Below are 25,604 nucleotides of genomic sequence, written 5' to 3' on the forward strand. Positions count from 1 at the left end.
CTTACAGTATTGGCATATTAGAAGTGATGGCTTCTTATGGAAAATAATTAATTCTTGAAAATGAGATTAGCACCGGAGCAGAATTGGAGTCAATCAATACTTTTTATCACCATGGCAGCTTGTATTATTACAAATGCACTTTCCAATATATGACACAGTCAACATATGACAGATCAATCTATGAGTGAAATCTGCTATATTGCCTAAATCATTCTGCCTTAACAGGGGCATCTGGGCCATCTGTATATTTCTTTTTGTTCTTACCTGAGCTGGTTTGAGTACAAGGGTATTGCCTGCAGCCAAGCATGCTGCGCTCTTCCATGCAAGCATCATCAGTGGGTAATTCCAGGGGATAATAATTGCACAGACACTTCAGGTGGGGAAAAATGGGGAAAGATTACATATTTGATGGCAGCTTTTCACTGGCTTTTCTGCATGTCAAATCTGTCACTAAGAAGAAAAAGTGACACTCACCCGATTGGCTCTTTCTTGGTGAATGTTAGATTATGGTTTGGCCGGGCCTGGTTAATTGGAATTGTAGCACCCTAAAAGACAAAGGAGGGACAAATCTTCATACTGATTTATAACTTTTATCACAAATATATTTGCCATGTAAGTATGTTTCGGAAAGCTACAGAGTAGGCTTCAAAATCACAAGCATTTTTGCATGAGGGAAAGGGGCACAGATGCTTCTACTGTATGATTTCCTATTGTGAATATTGTAAGGGTCCTGATTGTCATCTGGGTGAAATAACAGCACAGATTAAAAAAAAAAGTATGGGAGAACATAAATCAAGGGTCTGATGAACAAAAATAAAGCTGGATGATATTCTTGCTTGGTCTTAAAGATACTGGAAGAAATGTTCTTGAATGTGTGCCACACGTTCTGCCATCAAGCAAACTCACCAGCCTTGGTCAGACTGCAGCAAAGGACAAGTCTCTGCACTTACCTGCTTAATAAGCACAGTGACATTCTGCTTCATGAATAACCAAGAGCTGACCAAGCAAGTATATTCACTGTGACACCTCAGCTGATTTCTTCACTATTTAGAGCCACATTCTAAATCCATATTCTCCAGATGGATGTGGACTTTCCTTTTGTATTGACAGGGAAACCCATTCTAGGTAAAATTCTAATTTTGCTTTAGTTTTTGATTCCTCAGTAAATTTTTCCTTTTACTACTTTTTGGCACTGTTTCAGAAGAATAACAACAAGAAAGAAGCGTAGAGAAGCACTGCCATTGATCATTTCCTTTACATATTCACTTGCCTGAATTTTGTCACACCATCCAGCAAAGTATCTGAATGTTTGCACAGACATTCCAATATGAGTCTTCAGAGCTAAAGTGTAGACAGCTCCTGAGTCAATAGACTCTATTGTCGCTAACTCCTCTTGATGTTCTTCCATCAGATCTGCAAGTCTTTTTAGAAAAATGTTAAAAATCTGCATTAAAGGAAATGACATCTAAAATTATATTGGGTGTGGCAAAGAAGCATAATAAAAATAGCATTGTCACTAAATTTGGAGTGGAGGCACTACTCCTTAATATCAGCGAAGGATTGAACAATTGCCCATTACTCTGCAAATGCCTTCACATTGGCTGTAGTAGAGACTGAATGAAGACATGAACTGTGCAAACTAACTTAAGGTGTAAGTAAGACCATAGTAAGTATTAATAAATTGATAATAACTATCAATGTTTCAAAAATACATCTGCACAGATTGATATCTGTACTTATGAGGCACTACTGTTAGTTTAGTGTCCCCTGTTGAGGTCTATTTCCATCAAAGAATTTTCGCATTCAGTCCTCTGCATTGTCTCACATGCATTAATGTTTTTCTTCAACTTCCCTCTGTGATTTGGTACTCAGATATATAATCAGTGCTCCCACGTGATTTTGAGAGCTTAAGAGAAGTGCATTTTGGATCCTGTAAAGAGTATTCAAAACTGGGTGTGAAACTTGTGAAATTTTTCCATTATATAAATTCTGGCCATTTAAACCATTTGCATAGATGTGGGAAAATGCTCTTTTAGTACCTGTTTTAAGTGTACCTTGGAGACCCAGCTACAGGTCACAGCGTTGGCAGTGTTGTGTAAGAGAATGGATTTGGGCATGTGAGGGACTTTTAAGTGTGCTTAAATTGTGTGACTTTAAAGTGTGCTTAATATTTTCTATTAATGATTCCTTAAGACAAAGCAGCAGAGCAAGGAGCTTTAATGGCACACACATTCCCTTTGGTTCAGCACTCAAAATCTCCAGTTTGAACAGAGGCCTGAGAACAAGGGGTCTTATTTCAATTAAGGTGGTTCAGAGAGAACTTTTATCCACTGGGAATGGTTTGCAACATAAACACTCTGGTGTTTTATCCTAAAGTTCCCTAAGCAAAGCTTTTAATCCAGGGATAACCAGCCCATGGGAAGGGAACTGTATTTTTGTCTACCTGATATTGCTATTCTTGCAAATCTTCCAAGTCTAAAAGAGAGCAGGAGTTTTCACACCTTAAAATTTTCTCTTTAGGTCAGAGTTAACTTCGTTTCTCAAGTACTTTACATTCCTGATACAAATTAAACACAAGTTTATGCATGCCTTGAATATGTGCACACTCATGAAAAACATAAGTATTTAACGTTCAGCTCTGACTTGCCCATTTTCTCTTGTGATGACTACTAACTTTGCAAGAGTCCTGCAGGCCTTTTTCCATGGCCTGGTCACATACTTAATAAGATAAGAATGTTCCGCTTTGCTTTCATTCTTTTTTGCTAAGATTCCTGCAATGTTTTATAAAACATGTGGCATTTTTTCAGGAGAAGCAACCTGAAAAAGTAGCTTCTTTACTCATGTCTGCTCATTCATTTGCATGTTTAGACCTGAAAAAGCATTGAAAGCTTTTCATATAGCCCACAAAAGAGGTTTTCTTTATAGGGAAGCTCTGATGCTTCTAGTCACCTGAAGTTTGTAGGACAGTGTTCTCCCTGTGCTTTGGGAGAAGCATCATACTGCATATGGAGAACCTGTAATACTTGGGGTTTTATTAGCTGCCTCCTGTGTCACGCTCACACTATCTAGTCAGCATTGCCATCTTTCTAAGATCACCTCTGCCCCTTCAAGAACCAAAGCTCACCATTAAAATAGCATTAATTCAACAAAACTTCTGCTTATCTTCTGAACCAACAGCAACATGGCCAAAAATAAGAACCAGGCATTAACCAGACACGGTGAGACAGATTCAAAAAAGAGATAAAAGTATCTCAGGTAAATGTTTAAATTAGCTTAGAAAATTCCTGCACAGGACAATTCTTTCTCTGCAGACCATAACACATCTCCTACAGTGGGTCTTTAGCCAGCTGCTGGCATATGATCCTGGAAAAATCTAGCATCAGTTACAGTCTACTTCAAAATTAGTGGCAATGAAGGTGTACATTTACTGTATGGAGTGCACATGCAGGCAGGCTTAGCAAGGTCAAATCTCTGCCTACCTAACTCACGTAGACAGTTTTTAAAGCTTAGCCTCACTTACATGGAAGGATGGGTGTTTACAAGGGAATTCTCAATCTTTGCAATGAAACTCATGTAGATTAAATGAAGACATCAAGTATTTAAAATATATTTTGCTCAAATTCTTTGCTTCCATTCATAAATAATAATGAAAGGTTGGCAGCAGTGAGAGACCACAAGTTCTCTGACACAAGAAAGGTTGGCAGGCTAAGAGCTGAGGCTGCTACACTGAAATCAATCAGGGGATGAAAAGATGGCTAGTCTGGATCCTCTGACAGTGGAATTATGAACATCCATCACCTTCAGAAAATGTATACAACAATTCTTCAGAGAAACAAAACAAGATTTGAGGAAATGAAACAAATGCAAGCTGTCTTGTACATACCTGTACATGAGTCGCCCCCTTTCCCTCGCATTCATCCTCCCCCATTCACCATTTTCAAAAGCCTCCTTTGCTGCTGCCACTGCCTTGTCAACATCAGCCACTGAGGCAGAAGATACACTGGCTATTACCTGTGCAAAGGTAGCATTGTGTTAGCTCAAAAAGAAATATTGGGATAGAGAATGTTACTCCTTCCTCCCAAACTTCTAGACTGGGTATAAGCAAATACTTAATATCCTCATCTGTGGCAGTTGTCGTGGGCAAGCCACGTGGGCTGCAAAAAGACACAATTGAGGTGGCAGAATTTGGAGGACACTGCAGGGAGACAGATTCCTTAATCTTTCTTTTTCTTCAAAGTAAGGTGCACTGTCCTGGGGGTGCGTTTCTCCTCACAGAGAAAAGAAAGGCACACCTTCCCAAGGATATTTTCTGGGAATCATAGTGAGGAACCTCAGAGAAAGAGGAAACAATTCTTATCTCATTTGCTGTGCCTCTGTTTGTGCAAAAGTAGAAAGCAATGTGGAGATTGTTTACCCAAAGTGATGGGTTTTTGTTTCATTGGCCTATCAGGGCCAAGTGCATGTCCAGACTGTCAGCCAGCAGACAGGGACAAGATTCTGTTTAGTTGAGTTGAGTGCTGGTGCAGATTCAGTTTATATGTAATATAGTATAATAAAGTAATTAATTAGCCTTCTGATATCAATGGAGTCCTCCTTGTCATTTCTTCCCTTCATCAGGGTTGCCCTGCTTATACTATATTGTCCCACTGGATCTCACCCTCTCTTTCCATATATAAAACCAATGTGGTATTGGTTTCACACTTCCAACAAAAGCTGGAAGTCTTTTTGTGTGGTATCTCAATCTAATATCTCAACATGCTAAAACAACTCCCACATGTTCCATTTCTACGGAAGGCAGCTTCTGTTATCATAAACCACCATAAACACACAGTATTTTATGATGATTGTGTTCTAAATACATGCATTGTAAATCCTAACACAGAATGGTTTTGACTTTCATTCCATTCTATAATGAGTTTCAGGAAAAGTATCAGAGTCTGACTTCTAATGATAGTGAAATTTTTGTCATTGATTTCAGGAGACTTCATTTACTTCAGAATTAAATGGCATCTACATGGACATCAGAATCACTTCTCTTATATATAATTCATAGTTATGATTTGCTCAACCAATATTGGGTAGTTCAACAGCATGTATTAAAGTGCAACAGTATGTATTTTCCTATTGAAAAGTTATTTTTCTTACTGAGAATTTAAAGAGACATTTTAGTGTCAAAATTACCCTAATGTATCAGATTTACTTTAAAAAGTAAAAAAGAAAGAAGTTGATTACTGACAGAAATATACCAAATATCCTAAAAGAAACACTTCTTTAGCAAATGAACTCCATCAATTTCTGTTTGCAAAGCTAAACAAGAATGAAATCAAGGCAAAATGTTCAGCTGGGTGTGAAAAGTGATGTAATAATTGAAGTAGAAGTAGGTTATTTTTGCTTTGCAGCTTGACTCAAATGGAAGAAATTGTAGAATACCCCAAATGTAAAGTAAACTGAAATTTGAAATTATTTAAAGAGGTTTAATTTATTATACTTTAAAATACAAGTTTTAAAATTTAAGTTTTAGAATTACCAATATTCAGGTGATGTGTCAAATTTTTAATAGGCAATACCAATTCAATAATCTGGCATTAATCATATTTAGAAATTACTTACTGATCCATCTGCTGGATTTATAGTGTCATATGTTTTTCCATCATCAGCATCTATAAATTTCCCATTTATGAAACATTGGTATGGCATATTCACAGTCATGTTGTTCATATTTTTTGAAACCTGGATGAAATAAAATCTAAATTATTTTAAAATTATAATAACTAAAATTTTAATGTAGCTTAACAAGCTTTTGATATCTGCAGCCAATATCCAGACACATTTCAGCCTATATATGCGGCTGTTAGAAGTAAAATGTAATGGAAAGCAGATACAAATATATAGAAATTTGTATAACCAAGTAGTTTGCTTTCCTACTGCATCAAGCAGTCTAATAAAATGCATTGTCTGCCCTCCCCTAAAACCCAGGAAAGACTAAGCAACAATGCAAAATTAAAGGCCTTACATAATCAATGACTAACTCTTCTTCTTTGTCTTCTCCTCTGAGTCTTCTGACAGCCATCTGAATAAAGTCTGCAAACTTAGTGGCCATATACACATCTTCATTCTGTAGCTGCAGTCCACAATGTTTCTGTTTGATCTCTTCTAGCATTCTAAAGATTTTGAAGAAGGAGTAAGTTTAATTAAAAATTAAAGAATTCTCCAGATAATTGAATCATTAGAAGGGTAAAAGGGATCAAAACTGGGCCTCAGTTTGCATGCATGTGAATATGTGTGTGTGTTTCTCTGAAAAGGGCACAGAAATGATGCACTTTCCTGAAATTTGTTGGTTTAATTGTGGATGCTATGAAAAAGAAAACATAATTTCTGGAATACTCTCAATAAAACTTTTTAAAAATCAATTACTAGAAGATATTGATATGCCATTGGAAAATAATATTTGGGACTACTCCAACCAAAATATGGAGGACTTTGAGCTTGGTAGGTATCCAGCACAATAATCAGTTTGTTTAAAAATGCTGGTTTTATATCATGGTCTGTGCTGCAAAAAGAAGGCAAACGAGGTGACCCAAGCCATGACAAACTCAGTGCATCTTTAAGCATGGGCTCAATTCCTTCTGTCAAAGGTTTCTCTTTCCCTCTGGGGAGGTCTTTGCTCAGGTTTCCAGTCAGTCCCCTGGTCTGGAGATACCTGTGGCTGCACACAGACAGGTTTGAGCATCACCATGCTCCTCTGGGCGTGATGTTCCTGAAGTTTAGGGGAATTTTCCTTCAGTAGAAAGAGCAGGATTACAGCAATATCTCATAACTTAGGGAGAAGAACTGATTCCAAGGTAAGAAAGGGAATATTAAGGTTATTGGAAAACATAGAGGGATAAGGTTTTTTAACACCACTGATTTAAATGCACCATGACAACTTTTTTCATTAACTTTGGCTTTGCAATTTCCTTATTTTGAATATTCCGACCTGACAACATGCATAGAGGATGCTCCAGATTTGAAGAAGTCTGTGGAATCCTCAATCACAGCAACATTGCTTAAAATTCTCTTCCAAATAGCCTAATAATAGAGAACAATAACAGAGGCAATAATGAATAATCATCTAATAGCAAAAAGTATTTATCCAACTGTATTTTCTATAGTATTACTACCTACAACATATATTATTTCAAAGGTTTCTAAAATATGAAGTTATTTTAAGAGGGTCTAAAACAGTCTAGAGGCATGATGTCAGACAAGAAATTTTTCAGTACAATTAGATGATCAAAATATAGTGTTTTGTCCATGGTAATTTTACCCAATCAGGCAAGAAACCTGAATGGTGTAGTGCTAAAACTTTTCAGGCCCATCTTTGAAAGATGTTTTATCCCCCAAATAATAAGTTCCTATTGCATTACAGAATGTGTCATCAGTATAGGCAAGGACAGCCTAGGGCACTTTATGAATGGATTGATGGTATTTCAGGCACCTGGCCAAGACTGAGAAGTAGTTTAAGCTGCATGCATGAGATGGAGAAATAAACAGTTCAATAACTGGTAATGTAATATTTCAATTAATTATAACTGAGTTTCGCAGTTAGCAGGCAGTGTCATCAATTGATCAGTTTATAATTATTTTCATAATTTTCTCAGTCATTCAATAGCTTCAGGCAGCATTTATGTTGCTGGCAGCAGGTTCAAGGTAATCTTGAATCAGCAGCTTAAAATATTAGTACATGAAGCTGCCTGACCTGTGCCAAAAGTTATTACCCTGCAGCAGAGTCAGCACAAGGGAAGACATCTATGATTCATTTGCTCCGGCTCTTTAATGATAAATGCAGCTTTCAGCTAAGGCCCTGACACTACAGAGGGATGGATTTCAGGAGAGGGTAGGAAAGTTCCTCTCTGGCTATGAGAGTTTTCTGCCCCAGCTGTTCGCATCCCTCTGGCAGCCAGCCCCTTGTGTGTTGTTGTGGTAGAAGAAGTGCACACAGGTACAGTGAGAAAACTGCTGTTTTCTCAAAATTTAGAAGGTTGTTTTGAGACTCCCTGGAGCCTGTCCAACAGGCCCATTCTGAGCACATCCCAGTGATGAACACCACAGCGAAAAAAAAATTCCAAGAACTGTCCGAGTCTGCCAGTGTTGAAAACTTCACTTCTATGAGGTGAAGCTCAGTCTGTTTTTCCTCACCCCACCTTCATCACTTGTAGATATTTACCACTACCTGCACTGACTGGTTTTGTATCACCTGTATCTGAAAGAAAACTTTGTAAAGTGAGACAAATACACCAGTGAATCCCCACCTGAATTATTATCAATAACTAAACCTTCACCCCCAATATACTTTGAGTACATTTTATCAAAAATTTTCTTGCATGACTAAACAAAAGATATGCCTTGCCAAAAATAAGTATGTAAAGCTTTTGTCTGAATAATATCCCACTGAAGCAGTTTAGGGAATTACTCTGATATCTTCTGCAATCTTTTTCTCCTCTTCTGTAAGTTCCAGGGCAGTTGTGTCATCAGCAGAGAAGTATTTAGATGCAGGGATCATTTTTCCATCCTCAAACTGCAGATTTCTCACTAGTACCTGAAAAATGAGAGGATATGATTTTAAATTGTTTGGGAGGTAGCACATCCTTGGGTAAAGAGTTTTTAGGCATTAATAGAGTGATTGAAATAGTGAAATAAATTGCTTACAGGAAATCTGATATGACGCAGGCAATTTAGCACAGGCCACTCGTACCTGTCTTTTAAATTCTCTCCTAGTAAGAACAGATTTTACTCCATATAGGAAATTACTATGGATTGAGTGAAAAGCACAACGTGAATGTCTTCTCTATAGGATGGTAGAGGATTGATAAAACTCCAAGTGAATCAGCTGTCAGTCGGTAGCACCTGGATTTATCTAGCTTGACAGTTCCGCACTACCTGCCCTTCTTGCTCAAACTATTCCATCCATGCTTATGTTTGCCAGACTGAGCACTTACCATCTTCCCATCATTTCCAAAAACAACTAGACCATTCTTTGTCACAAGTCCTGGTCTTGAAGCACCTTTTATTGTCAGCTCTTGTCCAGCAGGCACTGAAGAATCAAGTAATGATGAGCCATAAAAAGTAACCACCTAAAAGAAATGCAATTAAAAGTGCACAGGTTCTAGGTGCACTGTAAAGTTTTAACAACTTTATTATACTGTTTTAAAATGGAAATAAAATATAATTACCTATACATGGAAAACATGTTACAACATTTCTAGATCTTTACAACACTGAACAAGTAAAACTTCGCAAATTGCCTAAACCTGCAAAGCAGCTGAGCTGTAACAATATGCATACTGCAACCAGTGCAGGAAAGGGAGCAGCTTTTGACAGTGCGTGCCCAGAGTGAGGGACCACTTCACTCTATAAAATTTCATAGATTTATTTTTGCAAACTATCTAGGCCCACATCTCCTTAAAATGAAACCCTGTTATTTCAGCAGCCCACAGTGTTTCATTTTGCTGGCCATACTGTGATGTTGGCCACTATACGTGGGCTGTATTATATTGTAATGCATACCTGCTTCCCAAAATGACTGGCACAGTTTGTTCTACTCTTCATACCTTTGTACCATGTCTCTTTTTTTTCATATATTGTACTTATAATTCTTCAAATTAAATTAATTCTGCTATTAAGACCTCTTAACTACTGTGTTCTGCATATTTCTTTAGGTGCCTGTTCTAGATACACACAAAACATAAAGTCATCAGACTAGAGCTACTCCAGTGTAATAGCCATTTATATTCACCTGTATGCAGATATCTTTAATTTTATAATAAAAAGGAGTCAAAAAGGGAGTATAGATAAAAATATTTTTCTGGTTTTCAGAGCATACCTGTCCATTTATTGTTGTCCATGCTCCAGGCACTTTATCATGCCCTCGAATCCAATTGTGCAAAGCTGCTGCAGGTTGGTCCCAGGAGATCTAGGAAATCAAGACATGCTAGGATGCACCACCACACCTTCCCAAACACAAATAAGATCATATAATGCAGTAGGGATGCTTAGATAAAATAATTCTAATATGGGAATTCAATTAATATTTTTATCTGTTCTTTATATGGCCAGTGTTATTTTTTGGCACTAGAAGGAAAGGCGCCAAAACTTTTTTTTCCTAAAATCAAATGTATTTCTGGTAGAGAATTTCATATGGCCTGTTGGCAAACAAAGAGTGACCTTGATTCAATTTTGTATTCACAAGTATGGTGGCTTAGTAAGAATCCACTGAAATTGCAGCGGCCTCTTAGCTGCCTGTACATGATCCCGAATAGGACACCAAGTTTCTAAATACATGCAACTACTGAAAGGAAAATGGAAGTTAACCTAGGGCTCCATTACATGCATCCTAAGAGGTATTCCAGGAAAAAGAGGTAAGGAAACAACTCAGTTAAAATTCACGTTAACTTCATATTGCTGCTACTGTAATCTGAATTAATAACTTTTTTAGTACTATGCACAAAAAAATGGTGTTACTTCATACTACCTCTGCATTTTCCTTTTTCTGGATCCTTTCATATGTTGCTCCTTCTTCAGGCTGAGGTATACGAGGGGCCTTACCATTAGCAATTAGATGTACAGCTTCCACCTACATTAAAAAGTAGATTTAATGTTAGCTTGGTTCACCTTTTTCTTCAGTCATACTTCAGAATAACAGCATAAGACTTTCTGCCACAAGGATGAATTGGTTTCAAATTTTTCAAACCTGGTATTTCCAAACTCCAAGGGACCAGTGCTGCCCTGAACAGACGTGTGTTTCCTTGAATCTCTTTGACAAAAGAAATAGCCTCCAGAATTTCATGGGAGTACCTAGTCACCAAACTCAGAGCAGCTGTCTGAATTCTCCAGAACAAAAATGTGCCTCAGTATGATTGCATTCAACTTTTTCCTTTTTCTCTCTCCAAAAAGTTATTTTTCTGCATTTAAATGAAAGGAGAGAAAAAATCTCTAAGGAGCAATACTGAGTAATTTTTGTGCCTTTTTTTTATTCACTTTAAAAAATACAAAAAATGACAAGCATAGACCCAAAGCTAATTAACCAGAACTCTGAGCCTCAAACACCATACTGCTGTTTTTTTAAAAATCTCACACCTAATTTTTTTGCTGTTGCTAAGCCTTTAAAAGATTTGGTCTTGCATGGAAAGAGGCACATTCCAAACAAATTCAACTTCATGCCATCTGTGGAAACAGAATATGCTCTGCCTGCTGTCAGCAACAAATATTCTGAGGTCATATCCTCAGCTGTTGGGCAGCCACACAGCTCCAGTGAAATCTAGGATTTGGCTGAGTATCACAACCTCTGCCTTCCCAAATGCATATATCTTGTCTGTTTTTCCTTTACTTTCAAGCCCTTTTCCTCTTAAAAAGCTGGTATTTAGTACAGTTAAACATACCATAGCCTTTATTCCTTCTGGGAAGAGAAACCGGTTATACAGGTCATCCACGGTATCATTTTGGCCAACATCACATTCTCGCTGTAGAAGTATCGGTCCAGTGTCTAAACCATCATCAGCCCAAAAAATAGTAAATCCTGCTTTCTTATCTCCTTGAATTAAAGTCCTAGGCATAAAAAATACTTACAGTAAATACAGAAAAATTAAAGTAGTTAGGAATATCAGCTTGCATGTTACATTCATGTTTGCATTCATTTTCTTCAGGAAGATAGAAAAGAAAATCCTAACAATCTTTGCTATATTTTCACTGCTCACTTCACATCCAGGAACCCACAGTTTTGAAACTGTTGATGTATGGTTCCCACAAAGTGACATAGGAAATGCTGCAAGTGAAGCCAGGCTGTCTCACATAGTTCACTGTGATAATTACTTTTAAAGTATTATTAATGGTAAGACACAGAGCAAAAGCTGTGCAACAGTTATGACAGAATTTTAAAGATGGAAGCATCTAACAGAATATTATCTTAATAATTCATGATTAGCTAAGCCTCATGGTTCATCTGTAGGTCAAAAAGGAAAGTACATTTGACACACAGCTGAAAAGGAGTTAAACTCAGAGTGGAAAATGATAAATATGCAACTGTTTAAGGAAAAGTTATTAATGGAATTAAGGCTTTCCAGCCAGATTCTGAGCTGCTGTGCATGAACATAGCAATGCTTACATTAGACCTGTGCTGATTTACCTCAGCTCAGAATCTGCTTCTGCATCCAAAGGGAGCTTCAGCCACCTAAAATTTTACAGCTCTCCTTTGGCACATGTCTCAGAATAATGGAAAATCAGACTGAAGTGTGCTTAAGGGAGCAGCCAGAAATTATGAGAAAAATATTTCCTGCATGTTTTCAGCCATTTGTATGCATGCAAACTTCAATGCTATTTTAAGTAATACATATCTCATGTAAGTATTCCCTCAGCAGCCCATGTTGTAACAGGATTGTCTGAGATCTGGCTTATATACAGGAAAATTCATTATTAATTATAAGCAGTGAAAGCTGCATTACTAAAATGAGTGAAGTACACAAAAGTACATATAGGATGAACAACGGACAAACTCCAAAGACAACTGGGAAGTTGGCAGGTATAACAGAAGTGAAAGCTTACAGAAGTTTGGCTAGCCCTTATCAGATCTTTCACATATTTAGCTGCATTTCTTCTGGCTTTTATTACGTAAAAATTCCAAAAGAGTTCTCTAGTGAGAAATGGATGTCCTCAGCATGGAAAAGAAGGTTTTATAAGCAAATGCCTCTGATGCTGAATAGGTGACAAGGTAAGAACTACTGTGTGTCGCCTCCTCTGTCCGCCAGCTCCCTCCACAAAGGGCTGCTGATAACAGAGTGGCAGCAGCTGGAAGAGACTGTAAAGGAAGTGAGTGAGGAACCCTGTGCACCCCAGGGCCCTTGTTTGCACCTAGTTATGTTTAGCCATGCCTAATTCTCAAAGGTTTTCTTGGTTATACTGTGGGGATAAAGGATCTGATCAGCACCAGGGCTGTAGCCGCAATATGTGAAAGTAGTGATTAGAGTGAGGGGTGAGAGGGTGAAACACAAGAACAATCAGTCAAGGCCAAATCCTAGTTTAGTTTAAAGGCCTTGGGACAATGGCCTTTACTTGAGAAGGGCAGGAGAAGATAGATTCCTTTTGTAGAAGGAATATGCAAAATGGAGCAAGACACAGTGATACAACACTGTAATACATTCCATTTCTGCAAATCTTTGCACTTGCTGAAAGAACTTCCTGAAAGAGAGTTTGTGTCTACAGCTTCCTGTGAAATACATCTTGATGAACTTCTCCTCCATAAAAGCATCCTTTTAGAGCTCTCTATATATGAGGTTGCACAATTTAACAACAAACAGCATGGAGTAAAAGGATCTCATTTATTTGGAAAAATTCTACTACTTGATGTCTTTGCTAGCTGCTCCCTGACTTTTGATTAGAATGAGCAAACATTCCTCTTTCATCTTTCCATGTCTTCCATGGCTCAGCTAGTGTGTGCACTTCCCAATGACCTCTTTTCCAGTCTGAAGACTCCATTATTTGTCTCCAGTCATGTCAAAACTGTCCTATACCCTTGACCATCTTTCTTAGCCTTTTCTTAACTCAGCTAGTTCATGTTCCAACTGAGATGCAGACAGTATTTAAGACCACAGAATCACAGAATATTTTGAATTGGAAGAGACTCACAAGGACCATCAAGTAAAACTCTTGAATGAATGGATCCTTACATGGTGAGTAACAATAATCCTTTTCTGAGTAACAACAATTAACTTTAACACTGCTTATATATAGTCATGGGGGTTTCCCCCTTGTGTGCATTGTGTAATGTTTCTTAATTTTGAATTTGACCTCTCATTTTCTTACTCTTACATTATCACATTTACTCATTTGCATAGAAAGTGTATTCCTTATTATTTAAGGAATTTAAATATTTAAATCAGAGTCATTGATCTAAAGTTTCCTGGCTTTCTCTTTCAGCCTTTTTAAAACTGGTATTACTTTTGCTATTTCCCAGTCACCTGCATCAATATAACCTTAAGAAAATGAAATGTTGCACGTCATCTCAAATCTGCAACTTCCAATTTGCTGAAGTCCTGTGGTCCTGACAAAGTGCTTCTTATTCCTTCATCAGTTCACAAAAATATCTTCTGCTCACAATTCAGCTCAAAAGAATTGTTTTGATTTATTCCACACAAAGAAGGACTGTAGGATAGTAACATCTTAAGCTCCTTTATCCTGAATACCAATACAGATTTCCTACTGTGGTATTCTCTTTGATAAAATACCTTTGTTAAATCCCACATCTCTACCACTCACATACCTCCAACCTTTAACATATTTGGAGGAACTGTTGGTATTACATTTTGTGCCTTAAAAAGCTGGTTCTTTATTTATTTTCTGGACTGTCTCATTCTCATTTTCTGCTGAGTTGATGCTATTTTACTTTACACACTTGGACACAACTGACACTTTTTGAAAACTTTACCTCTCTAATAGTCTCCTCAACACCTCTGTTTAAGTATTTCAGTTTGGTACTTTTTCCAGGAAGGATTAAATTTAAACAAAACTAAGTATGCTGTTGCTTTGAATCCACAACACTGTGGATTCAGATAATCATCATGCTGCCTGTAAGATTATTTTAAAATTGTTTCTCCATATTTAGATTATTTCTTACTGAATTTAGACACTGTGATAATGTCATTTCTGTAGTCACAAGAATGCCTGATTTGAGTCTGTTGAGGCCATTTTTGCAGTGTAGTTCTTTTAGGGTGATGATTTGAGCCTATCTTGTGAGATAAAGGTTTTTTCTTGTGGGCTCTCTCTTCTCCCTTCCACTCTGTGAAATCTTAAGGTCTGTATCAGACATTCCTGTGATAGTTATTGAGTGTTTGTGGGCATGAATCACTACAGCAGTGTTCTGCTTATGGAAACTTCAGATTGTCGATTCATGCATGTGAGTAAAATATATGAATGTACAGCTCATACCACTGATCCTCCCAGAGTAACAGCTGAGCTCACATTGGAAATAATAACGAATCCCAGATATGAAGTGCAGTTCATGTACCAAATAGTCAGCTGCTCCAGAGAAGTTCCTTCAGAGCACTTGCAAGTCAAGAGAACTGCAGCATTTACAAGAGTAACAGGTGCAGACCAGCACCCTAACATGACAAACACGTGGTTTTGGTGCACAGAACTCACCAGTTGATTGCAGAAGCTCCTCGGTGGCGTGGCAGGATGGATGGATGATAAATAATAGAGCCATGTTTTGGGCAGTCAATAACATCCATGGGGATAAACTGTGTACAGAATGGAAGGACATTTAACTCTGCTCCAACTGATTTGTAGGCTGCAACTACTTCCTGGATAGGCTTGCCTTTAGCTCTCCATTTGGGGAACTTAAAAACAGGAGTACCATCCTTCTCTGCTGCCAGTGCTGAGGGACAAGAACAGTATTATTTTTTTTTTATTTTGTGTTAAAAATTCAAGTCAGAGACATATGACATGACAACTGAAGCGAATCATCAATTATGTGACCACAGAGTGCTCTTCTGTATGCTGTTTAAAAACCTTTGTGCTTGGATATATTTTATTAATTCTGTCTTTGATTATCTTTCCTACATCTTAGGTAAATCTCAACTTTCAGTTCACTTTTATGACTTTGCTAGTAAGTACCAATGAAGCAGAAAAGACAGGTACTCAAACTTTACTTTCCCTTTTTTGTCTGTGAAACTGGATCTTGAGCTTGACCTGAAGCATCTTTAGCCTGTTGATTAAATCTTAGGTAAATTCTTATTTAAATATTACTCCATGCAAGTTAGTGTGTAGTGAAGTTACTTTAAGAAAACAAAGACTGTAGCTGACTGAGGGCACAGAAAACTTCAGGAAACACTTGAGACAAGCTTTTGAGTCATCTGGAAGTAAAAAGAAGTGAAGTTATTTAGTAATTTAATTTCATTTTTTTCCCCCAATCAGGAAAGACTTGACTAAATTAATCCTGTGGTTTTAGTTAAAAATAAACACATGGTTGCAAGATTGGAAGATTTACTCAGTTGCATTTGTTAGTGTAACAACTGTACAAGAAAAATTTATATAATGTAAACAAGTTATGCTATATTGTACATAAACTTTTTATACAATGTAATCCAACAAGACTTGGATGGTCAATTTTTCATTTTCTAAGCTAATAGTTGCCTTCTCTAATTTTTCCAAAGTGTGATTAAATCTTTTAATGAGGTAGAGTTGAGAATTACATGCTAGTCTGTGAACACCACAGCACCAGTAAGCAAAACTTATGTTTGATTCTTCCCTCATGAGAGTTCTGTAAAAACGTGTCAGGACCATACAAACAAAAACAAAAACAAACAAAACCCCAAAACACTAAACAAAAACCAAACCAAAACAAAAACCACCAAAAGAGCCCCCAACCAAACCAAGAGAGAATTGAAACAGCTCATGGAATGTAGTTTTGATTTCAGATTCTCCATAAAGGTACATTCCATTCTGGCACTTTTTTTTGCTAATCATATTAACTCGCTGTCTTTGAACTTGTGTCACTGAAACAAAAACAAAGAAAAGTGACAATTCAGATGGTTCCAAATTAGCTTCTTTGCCATGCTGGGTTCTAAGTAAAATGAGTACAAAACTGAATAAGAAAAATTTCTTTCTTTAGTAAGCCTAGAAAATCCTTATGCACCTTGAGAATGGAAAAAGGGAGAGCAAAGCCTCCTCCAACCTTTTGAATGTGTTTTCCATAGTCCAGATGGAAGAGAAATAGCCTCTGCAGGTACACTGCCACACACAAGCTTGTCAAAAAGGGCAGAAAGCCCAGGATGAACAATCTTGGCTCAGTACCTTGAGTGTCCCAGCCAGCACAAAGAAGCAGGTGACAGACATTTGCACTTGAATGTAGGCTCAGCAGCTACTTGCTGTAAGATACAGCTCTAGTTCAGAATGATTACTTCTAGGGTGTACATTCAAATAAGATATTCAAATTAATTTTGGTTTTCCAATACCTTAATATACAGCCCTGCATATTTAGAAACTACTTTAAAAGTTGCTTTTCTAAAGTACTGACAATGGACAAGATTAAACTGGTTCTGGGACCGGTGTTTCTTAAAGGATAGGTCTTGTACTGGATTTAGTGGATCAAAGGCAATATATGCAAGTTATTCCCATATAGATGTAACCTTCTAATGAAAAGGAAAACTATGTACACCTGTAATTTTTACATTTGGATTCAGGTTACACTTACCCAAAGGATCAGCTTGTCCATTCTTGTCAGGCACGGTGAATACACCCACAACCTTATGTCCTTCTTTTCTCAGCTTGTTATAAACTTCTTGTCCAAAAATACTTTGGCCTATTAGGGCTAGCTTTAGCTTATGTTGATAAGCCTGGTAAAAAGAATTATAACAAAACATATTGTAGAATGCAAAGAAAATATGTTGTTGCTTACATTTCTGTCTTGCTCTTTCTTTGTCAATTTTCAGTTTGATTTAAAATGGAATAGTTTTTCTAACATAATCATCTTTGAAGAAACAATAATCAAATTTTTGAGATTAATGACAGGTAACATACAATTCAGAGAGAGCATACTTCACATGAAACTTATCATCTGATACTGTCAGTGGTGTCTGTATGGCTTTTTTAGAATTTTCATTAGACAGACGAGCCACTGCTTCTTATGAGAGGCTCCATGATCTTATCCATAGTCAGAAATGAAAATACATTTTTTTAAACATACATAAAACACTTTTTGTAGACATAATTTATGTGGCTGGAACATGCCCTCTAAATCCCTGTAATTAAACTGAGGTATATTATTTGTGTTTAACATGTAGAGGCTAAAGAAGACAAACTTGCACTGTTCCTGCCAAGTTAAAGGTGATGATCATCCATTTGATACGCCTACTAGCAAAAAAAGATGCTAAAGGTGAGGTTCCCTTGCTGGACTTCTACTGCCTGCTGCATTTGGATCCCAGCACATTGGATTGGATTGGGATTTAAGCTTCTTCAGACAGAGTGATTTGAGCTTCTTCAGACAGAGCAAGTAACCACCTCCACTTTTTTTTTTAATTTATGATAGTTAAATTTATGATAATTTATGAAATTTATGATAGAATCACAACACTACAATTATATCACAATATCAGATATTGCTATGTTTTTCAAGTGATCGCTTCCTGAAAAAACTACTTTTTCCTTCTGAGTCCTTTTAGATTTATGTGGCAGTTGTGCTCCTCTCTCACCCTAACTCCAGTCCCTCACCTCTAACACCTCCTTTATCCCAGAACTGGTACTGCTGTAGCTGCAAGAACTGCATTAGGGTACTGAAATGAGCAGGCACCGACATGAAAAATGCAGCTTATTTATAACTGGATCTCTCCACTGGTCTAATTTATAGCGCAGCCACAAGTCCTAACATAGGGCCAGCAGGGGAGCAGAAATGAGCATGGAAACATGGCAGAAGGGTGGAACAGTCTCTATATGCATTGCATTCTTAGTCAGCTTTTGGAAAATAAAAACTGGAAACCTTTGAAAAAGAAATGGACTATAACACCTGGTGAAAAAGGAAAGGTCCGTGCAGAATAAAGAGAAAACTAACCTTCCTCAAGCTGAATCTGGCACAAACTGTTCCTAGACTCAAACCATACAGATCCCTCCTCTTGGGAGGCCTGATAGAAAGGTAGGAAATAAATCCACACACTCCCCACCTTTGTTCTGAACTTCATTTTTCACTACTGGACTTTGCCTTCTTTTTTTCCTTCTGACCCATTAGAGGAATCAACACGCCCTATGAATGTCTTAACCACTGACGTTTGTTTTCCTTGTAAGTTGGCACCTGTCTGTTTATCTTCTCCCTCCTCTTCCTTTTCTTAGGGTGCTGGGACATGAGTATACTTTGACTGAGTGGGTTATTGATTGGATAACAAATGGTCTGCACTGCCCATCAGATCACATGACAAAGAGAAATGTCCTGAAAAACAGGTTACTTAAAACCACAATTCACTGAAATTCATTTCACAGCTGACATATCATGGGTGTATTTTACTGGTTTCAGGTTACATTTTTGTTGTGCAGCTGGCTTTAGAAAAGGGAGTTATAAATTGGTAGGTTCCATTATAGGAATATTGAAGTGTGAGGTTTTTTAAATATAAAACAATAGGAAATAATTATTTGTACTGAAAAAAATATATTCCCTGAGAATGAAACTGCATAATAAAGTGTCACTGCAGCAGAAACAAGCAGTAAGATGCAAAGATGGACACAACTCAGGCCCTTGCAAAATCAGACTGTTAAAACTGGCCAGCAAAAAATGTCTGTGACACTGCTGATCACAATACTACTAACCAACACTGCATTGCTGGCAGCTATACCTCAAATAGTCCACTATTTCGTTCTTAACAAAGACAAGACCTTGTTCTGAATAACAGCTTATCCTTGCAATCCTTATCCAGCAAGGCCAAACTGATGCAGGTGGTGCTTAGTATCAATGTTTTATGATGGATGTCGTTACAGCAGAAATGTTGCTGCACTACAAAAAACAATTATTAGATTTTCCCAAGTATTTTAACTATAGCCAGGCAAATTGGAGAAAGATTAACCTGCTGGATCATTGACCATGTTTAACATGGTATGAAATCCTCTGATTTCTGTACTGTGCTATCTGCTGCTTTTCTGATACTTGGACAATCTTCTTGTAATTTTAAGTCCAAATTTATCACCACTTAAAGAGTTACTTTTTCACAAAGAGTTTATTCATGAAGTGTTAATAACATATGCACCTTCTATTCCTACACTTTCACTTCATGTTGCCCTGTGAATAAATCTGATTCTCATATTACATGGAATGGCATAGCAGTTCCAGTACCAAATCATGAGTTGCTGTAAATCAACATAATTTCAGTAAAGCCACACATTTAATTTGTGCTAGTTGTGGAACTGAATCAACAAATGGTGAGAAGCAAAGAGAGAATGTAGTCCCCAAATGAATAACAAATTAAAAAACAAACCACCAAATCCAAACTGAAACTGGCAAGACTGAGAAGATTGCAGTGTGGAAAATTCTGTAGTACACAAAAACATCACTCTGGCAGTAAATCAGCTTTGCTGCCTCTCACTTCCAGATGATAGCTCAAATTGACTGGTTTCAATCGCACGATGGTTCTGGTAACCATGAGCAGTGATTGTTGAGTTCTCTCTCCACTGAATGATACCCACAAGTCAGCCATGAACAGGATTTCTACTGAGTTAAAAAAAAAAAAGTTATCTGTGTGGATAACAGTGTGTGAAAAAAAAATATCTGTGTGGAAGGGCTTGCATGCTCAGACCACAAGTTCAGTTCTTTGTTTTTTGTTTTATTTGAAAAATTACAGTGGAACAAGTGCATGCAATGTTATAGCCATTCATATCTTCTCTTGGAAACTCTCCCTAAGCATTTGTACCTAAAATGGATCAGACCTGTGGAAGTGGGAAAATTCTGTAGAAGAATTTAATGTGGACATAGCACTCAATTAAAATGGAAAGTTCTATAAGATGACACAGAGAAGAAAAAGAGTTTGGTGTTTTCTGTCTTACAGAAATGGCACATTTTGGCTAGAGTGCCACTGCTAGCATTCATCACAAAACTTTAGAAATTCTGTTAAAGAACAACAAAACAATCTTGGTTTTGAATAATGTGCTAGACAGATACTCCATCATTCTCACTAACACACACAGAGATTAAACTTTTTATTGTTTTTGACAATGATGTTAAGAGATATACTAGACTCGTTTTGCAGCTGACCATGAACGTGTAGTGTGCATGAACCATACCTGTGAAGGTTAATGGTCATGTAGCATCAGAGTGGATCTTTTGCTGCACTTTTGTAAGATTATCCAATTCCTATTTATAGTAAACAATGCAGCTCAAGTGAATTGGGGAGATGTGGCCTTCTTTTATGATTAATCATAGAATAATACAGTTATTGTGACAGAGCTGCCAAATACAATATTTAAGGAAATCAGTTTTCACACTGCTGTAATTCTGTTGTTTTCACTGTCTGAACCTTTAATTTCTTCTTTAACTTTATATTTTTTATAGCATAATACAGATTAACAGTGATTATGTTTTCTTGACTCAAGTACTCATGATTTGAATGAAGACAGTAAGATAAAGGTAGAAGCATAAAATCCAATAGGTGTTTGTACAAGCAGTCTTATCTTAAATGCTCAACATGTCTCAAAGTTCACATGTGTTTGACCACCTCAATACAAAAGCACAGATTTAAGTTTAACTTGCGTATTTAAAAATTATGTCCATGTGATCTCTAGATACCATACTGGAATATATTTTAAAATAGCTCATTAAAAGTTATACAGTATTTTAATGTTTGATTCCACCCTGGTTCTCTTTTTCTTCCAAAACATTTAAATAGAAATAAAACTAACAAATAGAATTTAGTACTGCATAGATGACAGCCTGACAAATACTGGTAACTATCTTGTCAAGTTCTACTTTCTAGAAACGGGAGATGAATCCAACATATACATTTTCTTCTCTAAGAAGAGTCTAAACTTACAAAATCTCTTCAGAGGAGAATTTTTTTTTTAATAAAAATAATTTTATGTTACTGCCTTTTTTGTATGTGCATCTAAACTTCAATTGGTTATCGCTTCTAAATAAGTTTCCTGAAAATTAAGATTTGGTAACTGCTACTCTAGGTACAAACCTTTTATTAAAAAAGATTAAAATATTTTACTTAATTCCCATAAGAATTTAGTAAAGCTAAAAAAATTTGAACATTACATCTTTTTAAAATTATTAGAGAGATGCTTCTTTTGAAAAGCAGTACTGCAACTTTATTTCCACTGAGATCCCCATACATGTGCTGAATTCAAGTGCCTGCAAATAGAAGCCTATAGTAGAGCCCCGCCCCCATCTACATACACATCCAGGGCAATGTGTTCCCATCGTTCATTCATTCTCTTTTTTTTGGCACTGCTGGTTGCATTTCCAAAAGGCTTGTGTTAAATCTCCTTATTCTAATGCCTTCCATGCAGATACATTTGGAGGATTGCTGTCCTCAAAGAAAACTGAGCTGCCAATCATGAAACAACGAACAATTTCTAGAGAAGAAAAAAATCCCCCGAGCCTCATTCAACTAGCCAGACGTACACATCTGGACAATTTGGACTGGACATGGCTTTCAGGGAGAGGTTCCTTGCAGGAATCCTGCAGTTTATATATGTAACCAGACACAAAGAAAATGGCTTGAAACAAATGCTCAGAGCTGTAAAAGACTAAACCATGGGGTGCAGAGGAATTTAGGCCATCAACTTCAGCCCTGAGCAGCCCATGCCAGAGCAATGAACCGCTATGGGAAGGTCACAAACGAAACAGGCCAGAGCCGCGGGCTTCACTGAGGCGCTGGGAACGAGCACGGTCCCTTCTAATTGAGAAGACAGCCTTCAGCTTCATGCAGGGCAAATCCAGCCCGAGGGAGGCAGAGAACGGCTGCATCACATTGTTCTTGACACACGATTACGGGCACTATCACAGCATCGCTGGTACCTGTTCCCCGCAGCTTCCAGGCACATCCCTGCAAGATGCAGCGCCCAGATGATGGCTGCGACCGGGCTCGCCGAAAAGGGCAAGATGCAGCCTTTGCACCCACACCGAGCCCTTTCCCGACCCTGCCGTGCCACAAGCGCTTTGCTAAATCCTCGGCAGAGACAATAGGCATCACATCCTGGAAAATACCCGCTTCCGCCATCCCCCTCCTTGCGGTTGCCCCCCGACCGGTTCTATCGCGGGCTCGGCACAGCACAGCGCAGCACGGGAGGACCCAGGTGCGCGGCCGCCCGCCCCGCGCCACTCACCGCAGCCGTGGTGCAGATGGTCCGCAGCAGCCGGGGTGATGTCCGCAGCATCTTGCGGCCACCCGGCCAACACCGAGCCGGCTCCGCGGCCGCGGCGGAGCGCCTCGTCTGATGCAACACGCGCCGATCCGCTGGCGACGGGCCAGCGCCTGCATCGGCGGCGGCGCCACCCCGCCCGGGCCCGCGGGCACCGAAGGGAGCGGGGCCGCCCCGCACCTGCCGGGAGGGGAGGGGAGGGGAGGGGAGGGGAGGGGAGGGGAGGGGAGGGGAGGGGAGGGGAGGGGAGGGGAGGGGAGGGGAGGGGAGGGGAGGGGAGGGGAGGGGAGGGGAGGGGAGGGGAGGGGACCGCCGATTCTCCCCGATCCCAGCGTGGCGGTCGAGCTCTCCCGCTGATGCCGCCGGGCACCAGGGCAGGAACCAGTGGGGTGGCGTGGCGGGCTCCCGGCCCGAGAGCACGGGAGTCACAGAATCACAAACTCGTTAGGTTTGGAAGGGTTCTCTGGAGATCATCCAGTCCAGCCCCCCCCCCCCCGCCAAGGCAGGGTCACCTAGAGCAGGTCACACAGGAACGCGTCCAGGTGAGTTTTGAATGTCTCCATGGAGAGAGACTCCCTGGACAGCCTGTTCGAGTCCTCTGCCACCCTCAATGTACAGTTCTTCCTCATGTTGAGGTGAAAATTCTCGTGTTTTAGTTTATGGCCATTGCTCCTCGTTGCTGGGCACCACTGGAAAGAGTCCGGCACCACCCTGTAAGCACCCGTCTTTGAGGTATTTGTAGGCGTTAATGAGATCTCCTCTCAGCCCTCTCTAGACTGAAATAGACCCAGCTCCCACAGCTCTTGCTCAGACCCCTCATCATCTTTGTGGCTCTCCACTGCACCCTCTCCAGCCACTCCTTGTCTTTTGCGTAGTCACGACTACCAATACCACCCGGGGGGCATTTTGCGGCCTGAGATGCATGCAGTGTCCCCAGCAGTGCTCCAGCCATTTGCAGCTTGAGGGGACAGAGCCCCTCGGATTCACCTTTGCTCTCTCTACCGAGGCTGTTGGCAAGACATTCCCTTGACTCTCCCATGGCAGTAAAAGATCATGTGGATTATTACCATTAATTTTTAGTTTATTTCATGCTAGTAATGGGGTTAAAAAACATTAATGACTTACTGGAAATCCATATCACCTCCTTTGCCAAGTATTATTAAAGCAGCTCACTCTACTTAGCTATTTCTTAAAAATCTTGCTCTTGAGTTCTACTACTAAAAGTGTTTCAATTTTAATATTATTTGGAAGCTACAACAAAATCTTCTTGTGAGAGGTATGGAGAAGGTCTTAAAAACACAAATTCAAGGTGCTAAAAAGACCAGAAAGGAAGCATAAATGACCCCAAAAAGGACAGGAATAGCAAAAGGAAGAGTAGATAGCATGACAGTAATAATTTGCATCATTGCAAATTAGGTCAGGTTTAAACCCCAGCAATACAAAGAACACAAGTGTGTAATAAACTGAAATACATGACGTTCCTGTCAGGAGAACAAGGAAGACAAAAATGGAAAAATATTTCATATAGCCAAGTTGTGAACTATGTCAGAGGCAATGATTAAGCCAAAGTTATGACCTGCAGTCACCTTGCTACAGTTAAAAACAGAGTAGATATGCAAATATCCATGTCTCAGTGAGATACCACATTTTTTAATGCTTTCCTGCAAAAGAACTGCAGCAGTGATCAGCAGGGTTTTACTCCCAGGCCCCCAATGTCTTCCTTAGGGTATTTCAAATGCTGAGAAGTACCTTAAGGACAAGAACTGCTGAAGTCTGGCTGTTCCATCCCTGTTCAGGGGGCATAGGAAGAAGAGGTGCTGCAAGAGGTAGATTGTGTCAGTCCCCAAGGAAGTTGGGTTGGCACAACACAATCCCCCCACAGAGTAAAGTTACACAAGGGCTTGCATTATGACTCTCATACCATTATTCATTCCCTGATTTAGTCCTGGGTAGCACAATTATATCCTGTCCTTTATTCAAGGGTCATAAGTGTAGGTGGCACTGAGTGGAATAAACAGAAATTAAAACCAAAACTTTTAAATTATTATAAACCACTGCACTTCTGTTTTGCAAAGAAAGTTCCACAAAGAAAAATCACTAGTCAGTTCCTATAATTTCTTTTCTATTGGGTGAAAAAGCTACAGGAGTACTTGTCTGCTTCAGTGAAAATTCTTCTTATGATGGTATCATGTGGAGTATATGGTGATTTGTTAGATCATGGAATAATCAGCCAAGGGAGTTAGTGACTTTCTTTGCTCTGAAGTATTAAAAGCTAAGCAAGTAAAATTCATCAAAAAGTTCTATTAACAAAGTGGGACAATATGTTTATAGAAGAAGTTCCTTCTCTAGTATCTGTGGCACTGTGGGTTTAAAAAGAATGGTGTACAATAATTCCAGATTTCATTAAGAAAGCTAAAAGATTTTGCTTTGCGGTTTATTCTTAAAATATTATTGCCTACTTTCATGGGTATGCAGCTTCATATCTTCCAATGATCTCACAGAAAATGTACAAAATTTCATTACTACATTTCTTTAAAATATTCCTTCTTTAAATTGTACAATAAAACAATTAAACCTCATAATTTTGTTGGACTAAAATGCATCATTTAACTACCGCAGGAGCCGTTGCTCTGAAATGCCTGTTGTTAATATCTTGTTTTCCTTTTTGAATTGGCAGTTTCTTTCAGAAAGATTAACTGCCCAGTCTGATAGGTCATGTAGCAATACAAGGATTTTAC

The 25,604-nt window shown here is 38.6% G+C and overlaps 1 protein-coding gene across 1 annotated transcript in view; it reads right to left on the minus strand.

Moving 5' to 3' along the window:
• Positions 1-22,975, minus strand: part of ALDH1L2 (aldehyde dehydrogenase 1 family member L2) — a 29,017-nt gene extending 6,042 nt beyond the window's left edge. The window contains exons 1-15 of the mRNA XM_063154344.1: positions 22,831-22,975; positions 17,222-17,363; positions 15,169-15,403; positions 11,418-11,583; positions 10,511-10,612; positions 9,863-9,952; positions 8,979-9,113; positions 8,453-8,578; positions 6,977-7,068; positions 6,014-6,161; positions 5,611-5,730; positions 3,884-4,011; positions 1,271-1,421; positions 475-545; positions 265-370 (exon numbers count right to left, since the gene is read on the minus strand). Coding sequence (XP_063010414.1) covers positions 265-370; positions 475-545; positions 1,271-1,421; positions 3,884-4,011; positions 5,611-5,730; positions 6,014-6,161; positions 6,977-7,068; positions 8,453-8,578; positions 8,979-9,113; positions 9,863-9,952; positions 10,511-10,612; positions 11,418-11,583; positions 15,169-15,403; positions 17,222-17,363; positions 22,831-22,881 — 1,863 coding nt within the window. The 5' untranslated portion in view covers positions 22,882-22,975. The remainder of the gene's footprint in view (positions 1-264; positions 371-474; positions 546-1,270; positions 1,422-3,883; positions 4,012-5,610; positions 5,731-6,013; positions 6,162-6,976; positions 7,069-8,452; positions 8,579-8,978; positions 9,114-9,862; positions 9,953-10,510; positions 10,613-11,417; positions 11,584-15,168; positions 15,404-17,221; positions 17,364-22,830) is intronic.
• Between the last annotated feature and the right edge of the window lie 2,629 nt (positions 22,976-25,604).

This window comes from Melospiza melodia, chromosome 4, assembly GCF_035770615.1.
Source record: "Melospiza melodia melodia isolate bMelMel2 chromosome 4, bMelMel2.pri, whole genome shotgun sequence".
NCBI classification, from domain to species: Eukaryota; Metazoa; Chordata; class Aves; order Passeriformes; family Passerellidae; genus Melospiza; species Melospiza melodia.